Source organism: Schistocerca cancellata, chromosome 9 (genome assembly GCF_023864275.1).
Source record: "Schistocerca cancellata isolate TAMUIC-IGC-003103 chromosome 9, iqSchCanc2.1, whole genome shotgun sequence".
NCBI lineage: Eukaryota > Metazoa > Arthropoda > Insecta > Orthoptera > Acrididae > Schistocerca > Schistocerca cancellata.
In genome coordinates this window covers 190825500-190836330 of record NC_064634.1, presented here as the reverse complement: position 1 = coordinate 190836330, position 10831 = coordinate 190825500, and the positions used below count along the sequence as shown (strand labels likewise).

Here is a 10831-nt window from a genome sequence, read left to right as displayed (position 1 = left end):
AATGCAAATAGGTTAGAAGAAGACCCCCCCCCCCCCAACCGCCTCTTTGGCATACTTTGAACAGAATAACCATAGGAAGAGATAGCATGGCTAGTAATTTAAAAAATTTAATTGTGTGCCCTGTCAGTCCTTGTTCTCTGATGTGAACCATATTTTGTATGAATCAGTATGTCTTCTGTAAAACTTACATTATCTGCTATTATTTTGTTTGTGGTATCCGTAAAGCATTATGAGAGAAGTATTGTAACAAATAATGTTCCTGACTTTTCTGTCTGTTCACTTGTTTTGCAGATCAGTTCCAGTTCTGACCCCCCCCCCCCCCCTTTTCCCCCCAGCCACTACAGATATGGGTTAATCAGGTTTTCTCCATTGTCCTAAAACAAAGCACTCATGTGATCCCACCCATGAAATTTTTTACAAGGTGCAACAGCTTCAAGCTCAATGATGCACTGTGTAATTGTTGCCAAGTAAGACAAATACACAGAGAACTGTGAGTCTTCCATAATTTCACAATTAAATACACTATTTTTTTCTGTAGTTGTTAGACAAACTTGTCAATGTTGTCTTGTGCATTGGTATTCTTAGTTGCTGCTGAAAGTCTGTTAGGAGGTGCAGGATTAGGGAATCTGGAATTGACTTTCTTTTGAAAAAAGACAAAATGTTTCATCATAATAAATTTATTTTAAGCTTTAGATAAAAGGTTGTAATACTTCAGAAATACTGCATGTTGTTTGAACAATGTGACACAAAGAGATTACTTAACAAGCCTAGTGACTGATATATTTTGCATCATATCTCAACACCATAGCAAAGGTATAAAAATATACAATTCTAAAACCTACAAAAATAATCACAATAATCAACAATTACTTCAGTCATTTTTCAGTATCTACCTCCATATGCAGAGATAACCAACAGATTGGTATACATATAAATCTCCAGAAATGTGCAGATACAATTATTTTATCAACAGCTGGAGACATCTCTTCAAATAATTGTATACTTATAAGCATCTGCTCATAATGAATGATATTTGAGAAGTATAAGAAGAAACTGGTAATTCTTTTCTTAAGAGCACACTTGTGGCACTGTAAACATGTGTAGAATGTGTTTTAATCAAAGATTTAGAAATAATTTTAAGTCACAAAAATACCAATAACCACCAACATAACAACAAATAATTTCTCTTTCTTCATAAACATGCAGTTATCACAATGCTCATATTGAAAATGTTTTCTGCCTAAATTGCATGCAATTCCTTGCAAGATGAAACTTATATTATGTGATCAACCTCACATGATGCATTCAGGATAGGCACAAGCACAGTTCAATCGATGTTTTTATTTTCTGTCTCATTGTTTTTTTCTATACTCTATAAGTGTTATGTGGTGCCCTATTGTACATAATTTAAAGAAAGAAGAATATTAAAGATAAGGGATAATGGTAAAGTGGAAGAAATGAGAGACAGATGATTAAAAAGAAGTTAAAGAGAGATTTATAGTAGAAAAGAATTCAAGTGAAAGGACAATTTCATATTTAACTTCCTGTATGTGCTCACATCACAAACTGTTAAGCAGATTAAATGTTTATTTACAATGAAATAAATTTGGGCACCACTCACTTATATGTGCTCTGAGCCTTATCAATCCTAGTGCCAGGCCTAAAGGCATTACATACTTTCTCATGGTAATTCATATTACATTTGCAGATTACATTATTTTTGCTTGCCATTGAAAACTATTCTGAACTAAGGAAGCTTTTGCCTTAGTGTGGTTCACACATCTATAGTGATGAATAGTAAAAAATGTTTTTTCTTTAAGAAACACTATATAGAATCTACAAATTTTCTTGGATATAAAACAATCAGCTGCTAAAGTACAAATACAGTAGAAAAAACATATTTTGATCACAGGCTGAGTAGCTTGAATGTACATCCTGGAGGCCACCTGAGTTGCATTTGTGGTATTAAGGCCACTCATACAACAGGTAGCCGACAAGCACACTTGGCAGTGGAAGTTGCGGTACGACCTCTGGCAGCCTTTTCCCCAGCCATCTCCTTAGAAACAGTCGTGCCTGCAACCAAAATCATTTCATAATATGATATTCATTCAGGATTTAAAAAAAAAATTCATTATCTCTTTGTGTGCCAGGCTAATTACTATTGGTCTGGTGCACTGGCCAAACTGGACGTGAATTTTTGGCAGTTTTTCAAACAAATTTACATTACTGGCAAAATGATTCAGCTTAAGTATCCCCAAAAGTATGGAAACAAAATTAATATCAGTCTGATTTAATTACATTTACATCTCAATCCTTCCCCAGTCGAATTGTATGCAATGAATGTCAATTTTAACACAAAATGTGAATGTAACAAACAGCCTGCAAGCAGAGATGTGCCATGTCTGAATTTTATTAAAGGAAAACTGATATACTTTTATCAAATAGGGAGAATACTACAGCTGTATACATGATAGAAAAAGAACGAAGATGGGGACCACGAGATGGCAGATTCCTTGTCATACATAGGGTATGTTTCCAGTAAAATAAGTACACTTATGAGGAAACAATTTGAAATAATCCTTTATCCTCCAACTAAAACACTGGTGCTTGGTGATTCAGCAAGAGATGGTTTTTTACAACGTGACACAGAAGTTTACAGGATTTCACATGGCCTTGTCAAGTCTTATGTAGGGTGAACCAAATACACAGTTCAGCAGTGTGTTATGAACCTGCAGCATACTCACCTCTTTCAATCCAGTAAATCCACTATTGTGGAATATTGTATTCTCACAAGTCATTTAACGGAAAATGACAAACAGAAAATTGTGGCCTATATATCCAACTTTTGAGACTTGATCATTTGGGAATCATGGAAAATATGACTTTTGAAAGACCACATCAATTGGAATGGCGGGCTCCAGCTGGCTACTGCATAATATCCTCTCATGAGGGCACTCACTTCCCTAGTAATCTGCATTTTTTTATACTGGTTCAGTGAATAAGGTTGATCCATTTGCTATCATAAAAATTAGTGTTAGTATAGCTCATCCATATGAGAATACTGAGCAACAGCATTGGAGCATTGTGAGAATAAGTAAAAACTACATCTCAGGCTACAATGAAGGGGCTTTTACCTGTGTTTAACATCATAACGAGTAACATTCACTGAGCAGAATGCTTGGCAAGCAATTGTAGAGAATGACTGTACCAGTCATTTCAGAGAATTTGACACTGAGGTGATTTGTCTGCCAATGACAAGAGGGCTGGTGCATGAAATGATTAAGTTACATTAAATGGCTAATCAGATAGCTCTGTTAAGAGCAGTGGTATATATTACTCACAGAAGATAGATTATATAGGAAAAAATAACAGTAATAATAAATAGTTGTTACCAACTGGCAATGCTGTGTAAGACCTTTACCACATATGGCACTTGGAGCAAGTCACCAACATACACTAGAGAAACATGCATTCAGATAATTTCTGTGGCTCAGCAACTTGTGAGTGCAACAAGCATGGTACCAATAGAAAATTGAATATACACTCCTGGAAATGGAAAAAAGAACACATTGACACTGGTGTGTCAGACCCACCATACTTGCTCCGGACACTGCGAGAGGGCTGTACAAGCAATGATCACACGCACGGCACAGCGGACACACCAGGAACCGCGGTGTTGGCCGTCGAATGGCGCTAGCTGCGCAGCATTTGTGCACCGCCGCCGTCAGTGTCAGCCAGTTTGCCGTGGCATACGGAGCTCCATCGCAGTCTTTAACACTGGTAGCATGCCACGACAGTGTGGACGTGAACCGTATGTGCAGTTGACGGACTTTGAGCGAGGGCGTATAGTGGGCATGCGGGAGGCCGGGTGGACGTACCGCCGAACTGCTCAACACGTGGGGCGTGAGGTCTCCACAGTACATCGATGTTGTCGCCAGTGGTCGGCGGAAGGTGCACGTGCCCGTCGACCTGGGACTGGACCGCAGCGACGCACGGATGCACGCCAAGACCGTAGGATCCTACGCAGTGCCGTAGGGGACCGCACCGCCACTTCCCAGCAAATTAGGGACACTGTTGCTCCTGGGGTATCGGCGAGGACCATTCGCAACCATCTCCATGAAGCTGGGCTACGGTCCCGCACACCGTTAGGCTGTCTTCCGCTCACGCCCCAACATCGTGCAGCCCGCCTCCAGTGGTGTCGCGACAGGCGTGAATGGAGGGACGAATGGAGACGTGTCGTCTTCAGCGATGAGAGTCGCTTCTGCCTTGGTGCCAATGATGGTCGTATGCGTGTTTGGCGCCATGCAGGTGAGCGCCACAATCAGGACTGCATACGACCGAGGCACACAGGGCCAACACCCGGCATCATGGTGTGGGGAGCGATCTCCTACACTGGCCGTACACCACTGGTGATCGTCGAGGGGACACTGAATAGTGCACGGTACATCCAAACCGTCATTGAACCCATCATTCTACCATTCCTAGACCAGCAAGGGAACTTGCTGTTCCAACAGGACAATGCACGTCCGCATGTATCCCGTGCCACCCAACGTGCTCTAGAAGGTGTAAGTCAACTACCCTGGCCAGCAAGATCTCCGGATCTGTCCCCCATTGAGCATGTTTGGGACTGGATGAAGCGTCGTCTCACGCGGTCTGCACGTCCAGCACGAACGCTGGTCCAACTGAGGCGCCAGGTGGAAATGGCATGGCAAGCCGTTCCACAGGACTACATCCAGCATCTCTACGATCGTCTCCATGGGAGAATAGCAGCCTGCATTGCTGCGAAAGGTGGATATACACTGTACTAGTGCCGACATTGTGCATGCTCTGTTGCCTGTGTCTATGTGCCTGTGGTTCTGTCAGTGTGATCATGTGATGTATCTGACCCCAGGAATGTGTCAATAAAGTTTCCCCTTCCTGGGACAATGAATTCACGGTGTTCTTATTTCAATTTCCAGGAGTGTATGATCTCAACGTACTTTTACAAGGTTACACCTACCAATATTGGAAATATTTAAAATGATTCACAGTAAGAGTATTTCACAATAACACAATATAAGCAAGTATTCAGCACACTTCTAAATTAAGCAGAACTTGTGGTTATCTCAATTACTAAGGCATATTAATTTTAATTTTTTTCCCAACAGTTTTCTGTACAAGGTACAATAACGTTGCTTTTGTTTACTGACCTGACTAAGAAGTGGGAGTGGACTCCTGGCCAAGCTGATGAGAAATTCTTTTTGTTCCTCTGTAAGGGCTGCTGATCGCTTTATCATACATGGATCAAAGCTCTCTGCTGCTGATGCTAGTTGAAAGAACAGTCCTGGAGGTGATTTGGACAGGTTGTGTAGAGAGTTCAGTATTCCATGGGGGTCTCGAAACTGTGTCTTCATCACAACCTGCATTGTGAACAGAAGAATACTGATCATGATCCTTTCCTCAAATAATCACAAGAAATATTTAATACTTTGATGTTAGTTAGTTATGATTATGTACCAGAAGTAACAGGGGGAGTTTGTATATAAAAAGAAGGTTTGGGAGGAAATTAAAGGTGACAGAAAGTAATCTCTGGAAGGATAAAGTAAATTAAAACTAACAAATAAAATAATAAATGAGGTTGGAAGGCATCAAGGGGAATTGAAATGGAGGAAGACAATTGATAAGGAGTAGTTTGATGCCTGAAAGAGGACAGAGGCAAAGGAGAACCGGGGCTAGAGAAGATTCAGGCCAAGGGGATTTTGTGGTCTTGGAGATTGCAACAGAAATATTTTTCATTGGTGCAGTTCAGAGCTGCTGAAGTTGAGAAAAGCATCCTGACAGCTTGAGTCATGGAAGAACTGTTGAAATCAGCCATCTTGGGAAGGATAAATCTTCATAAGCAGGGCAGTATCACCATACAAAGAAACATATCATATTAATAATCAAATATATTTTAATACAAACCTTAGCCCCATATCTGAGCAGTAGTGCAACTATCTCAGGAGACACATGCTCTGACGAAGCAACATATTCAGACAGCACAGGCCTTAAACTTGACCCACCATCACTTTCAACCAACAAATTAGGATCTGCACCTGCTGTCAACAGCAGACGCAAAAGCTCTTCCCGGTGTGGTATGTTTTCCGCACATGCAACATGCAGAGGGGAACCAATTATGGGAGAACTGGCATTCACCTCTGCTCCTGTAACGATATGACAATATTGCATTCAGAATGTTATTCAATGGAAAAAATGCCTCCTATCATAGAACAGTTAGAAATAGGAAGAGGTGCAAGTATTTTGATTGTGTTTATCATGTAGATAAAGATTAATTTTACAGTATTCATGTTTAGCAACTGAATATTTATTGTTTTCAAGCACATATATTTTACCATGTTACATTAGGCATTATCAGTGTTCTACAAGAAGAATAAAAGGTATAGTTGTTTAACTACACACCAACATATTTTTGTTGAGTTGCTTAAAGTTTTTTGTCAGTACACTTAGGGTGTCTTCCTATTTACACTGTGGAATGTGGAATGTTTCTTGTCAGCACATTTAGGTTATCTTACTATTTACACTATTTACAAAACATAACAGTGTGTTTTAGCATTTAATTTTATGTCTACTAATATTTTTGTTCATGTACTGTCTCTTGTGTAAGCACTACATGATGTTCATTGAGTGCTTACAAAAGAGAGAATGTGCACATCAAAAGAACAGAAGACAGAGAATTAACTGCTAAACCACAATCCTATAATAGTAAATAATGTAAATAGCAGGAGAACATAAATATGCCACCAGGAAAAATACAGTGATAAATCACAAGCAAATATACCTCATAAAAAAACATGTCATCACTTTTATTTATTTTTACAGGTCCTGATGATGCCTAATAGAAATAGGTGAAGCATACTTGGTTGTTCAACTGAGGCCAGAACAGGCTGAAAGGCCTAATCTGCAAAAGGCAGAAGAGGAGGAGGAGGAGGAGGAGAAGAAGAAGATAAACATTGTAGCAGCAACTAAGGAAGAATGTCTGTAAATATAAACAACACTAGTATTTTAATACTACCAATACATTTTAGTCTTCTGACAGAACATTAATTGGAATCAGACCCTTATCAAATAAATATATGTCATTATAGTCATTTATGGGTCACACACACATTCTTTATTAATTCACACAGTATGGGACACTTTAGTAATACTTTAAAAATAAGACGTAATCTAAATTATTACTGTATATCATAAAAGACATAAGAGAGACAGGATTTCTGCAGCCATTTAAAGTGATACAAAAAATATCCTTTTCAAAGAAGATTGATGGAAAATATGAAAGTAAACAAAACAGAGAGGAGCCTCAAGGAAGCAGAATAAAAAATTAAAAATACTGAATTAACAGAAGACACAACTTCTATAATGAAACTGGATAGGAAAATACACGATAAAGTGAAATTTCTGGAGGAAGTTGGCATACCAGTTATTTCTGAATTACTAAACCTTCTATGTTTATATTATTCATTCTAATACTCATAAATACCCAAGACCCATTTCTGAATATTATTTATTAAAAAATTCAAATTAGAGGCTTTGTACATAGTCCAGCAAAATAATTACCTGCTTCAAGGAGAATTCGGACAAGCTCTGGATCACCTCTTAGAATAGCCAGATCCAAAGGAGTTGGTTTCTGGTACTCTGGAGGAAATGATGCTCGAGCTCCTTGTTTCAGTAGAAGATTTACTGTAGCCACATTTCCTGAGAGCACAGCATAGTGGAGAACTGTACGATAATCATGTCGTTCATCCGTCATTGCATTTACATTAGCTCCAAATGACAGGAGTAACAATACAGACTCCATTCCCTAGAAGCAAGAGTTAATGCTGCTCCTGAGTGACAGTCTCTCATTTCTTTATTAGTGAAGTTTAGAGCATAAAATGTGTGAAACTCTGGATTTACCCAAGGTCAATATTTTAAATGAAAAATATTAATTTGAGAAGCTTGGAAACAAAACTTAGCTCCCTCCAATGATCTTAGTGTTAATGAGACATTAAAATCCAACACTCTTTTATTCCTTCGAACAAAAAATAAAATCTCAAATCTTTAACTTATAGTTGAATTCCAGGTTATTCTTTGAAGTAACACTCTAAAAATCAATAACATATTTGTTATGCAGAAGTGAGTGATAAGCATATGGTATTTACAGCTAGCTGATTCTGAAATTTAGTTTTGATTAAACAACCATGCTACAAAATAAAATTATGTGATATTCTGTTTTAAGAGTCACTTTCAGATTAAGAATGCTAAAAACTCCGATGTCTCACCAGCAACACATTTTTCTTATTAGCTGACCATATGGAGTCTTTGAATTCTTCATAACAGCGTAGGAAATAATGTTTCTAGTAAAATAAGACTACTATTTTAATTCAAACATAATTTTTCTCAAGCTCATCTATTTTTTTGGATAGACTATGTAAGATCATAAATCCTGGACAGCCACAAAACACGTGAACCAGTATGCAATTTTATCAAAGTAGGTTCTTCTGTTTTCCTTATGTAATCATGCATCAGACCACTTTCAATTGCTACATTCCTTCCGCACAGATAATTCTAGTAGTGCTTCCAGAAACTTCAATATGCACTACAAAACACGGGCTATGTTTATGATTCCAGCACAGATGTATTGATGTTAAAGTGATAACACAATATAATACACACCAACCTGTGGCAAACGAGCAGCTTTCATAAGTGGAGTTAGGCCAGCACGATCCCGTGAGTCTGGATTAGCACCAAAAGACAATAGAAGCTGCATAAATTCAACATCAAGTGGTGATACGAGATTTATCTCAGAACCAAAAAAGTAACGCTTGTTGGGATCAGCTCCATGTTCTAGCAAAATCCGTGCCACATCTGCATGTCTGTAATGTCATTACAATGAAAATCTGGAAATCAGTCAGCTTATGCATTATATGTACTGAAAACACAAAAAACGCTGTGCATGCTTATTTTGGGGAAAGATTATTGAATACAATTAAATTGTGTGTAATACATCAAAACAACTATAAAATATTAAAGCTTATCAAAAAATAAATTAAACTGGTGCTAAACAGCTTACAATGATTATCATATTTTTGACTTTGTTTATAGCATTTTAGTACATAAAAATGAAGTTCTCTATAATTGGTATCTGATACATGCACCCAAATGAGTGTAAAAGCAAATGTGGCAGCCAAGTGGGGAAAAAGTAAGCTGCTTCTTTCACAATTGTTGATAAATACAGTTGGCAACGAAGAATAGTTATGTTTTGTAAAAACAGTCCTTTACAGCTGTGGCAATGAAGTAACATGTTGCCCTTCCATAATTAAAGAATTTTATAATTTAAAATAGCATGTTTTCCAATAGTTTAATTGATTTGTTTACCTAACTGTATCACATGAAAGTGCTCACTATAAAAATATACGTTTTTGGGGTCTGAATTAAGAATATGACCCTCTTGGTTGTTCTCTGTTCATTTCTTAAAATGTCAGTCAGCATAATGACCAATTTCAGAGGTGCCACATAGGAGTACTTCAACTGATGGCTGGGTCTCTTGACAATGGTGCTGGCAAGAAAGAGTGCTTACATTGGGCTAATTATCTGCAGAACAAAACCCCTTTGACTGAAAGGCCTGACATTATCAGAGTACAGGTTTTGTCTCAAATGGCTTATGAATGCACCATCTTGCAAGGATTCATATGCCCTTGCAGATGCTAACTTCTTCATCGGATCATCAATGAACTTGAACATAACTGTCTTTTCTCACATATACAATCTTTCTGAAAAAATCACATTGCTTGAAATAACACGTAGTGCGTAAAACTAACTGCAACTTAGTGTCAATCACAACAGGAACCTTGGGATGAATAATTAACACAGGATCATTCATATGATTCACTTTTATATCCACAATGAAGGAATTTTCATCTGGGGAGGGATGAAAATGTGCTCACCAGCTGTCTCATATCACAGGGAATGCTACATCAATGTGGAATGTGCAGCTCCCTTAATTTTGATGTGCCCTTACAGCATTTGACACACTTTAATAATTTAAGAGATATCTCTCAGATTTTTCCATACTATTATTCATAAGGTTCTCTAACTTCCATTGAAAACTGAAGTAGCCATTTATATGAATGATTTAAGAGGAGCCTTTGAAATGAACATTTGAGATCTTTCTATTGCTTCAGATGTTCATGACGATTATTCATGAGAACTTCTTTTTTACAATTTGTACAAAGATTTTTCTGTGCTCAGGGTTCAAAAGGTGCTTAGCAAATGCAGCAAACTATTGACGTTGCATAACTAAATACTCAGATAGAAATTAGTCCCAATTTAGCTGCCACAAACTTGATGGCATACTTCTGGGTGTTCAGCTGATTTTTTTTTCCATTTTATAAGTATGCACAATGTTTTGACAACCAACCCAGTCATCTTCTTAAGGTGCTGTGAGTTGTGCTGTTATATGCACTTGCTATCTGATTACAACCAGATTGTGAACTACTGTTGCTCTCACACCACTATTTATAACTGATTGTGAGTTCAACTCCCTAGTCTGATTGGAGTCAAAGTAGTGCATACACATAGTGGCACAACTTGCAACACCTCAAGAATATGGCTGGATTGGTCCTTGAAATATAGTGCATAATATGGAAACAACAGCTCAGCTGAGCAACCAGAAGTACACCATTAATCAGTAACACTGGGAAAACATAAGAGATCATGGCACAACGTTTATTTGAAAATTAATTATGTAAATGTTTTGGAATATACACAACCATAAAAACAGAAATATTTGTGGCCAAATAGGTAATTTTTT

General features: G+C 37.9%; 1 protein-coding gene across 1 annotated transcript in view; it reads right to left on the bottom strand.

Moving 5' to 3' along the window:
* Positions 1-661: 661 nt before the first annotated feature.
* Positions 662-10831, bottom strand: part of LOC126100594 (ankyrin repeat and SOCS box protein 14-like) — a 28617-nt gene continuing 18447 nt past the window's right edge. The window contains exons 4-8 of the mRNA XM_049911220.1: positions 8699-8894; positions 7597-7840; positions 5944-6182; positions 5190-5399; positions 662-2073 (exon numbers count right to left, since the gene is read on the bottom strand). Of these exons, the coding sequence (XP_049767177.1) occupies positions 1966-2073; positions 5190-5399; positions 5944-6182; positions 7597-7840; positions 8699-8894 (997 nt within the window). The 3' untranslated portion in view covers positions 662-1965. The remainder of the gene's footprint in view (positions 2074-5189; positions 5400-5943; positions 6183-7596; positions 7841-8698; positions 8895-10831) is intronic.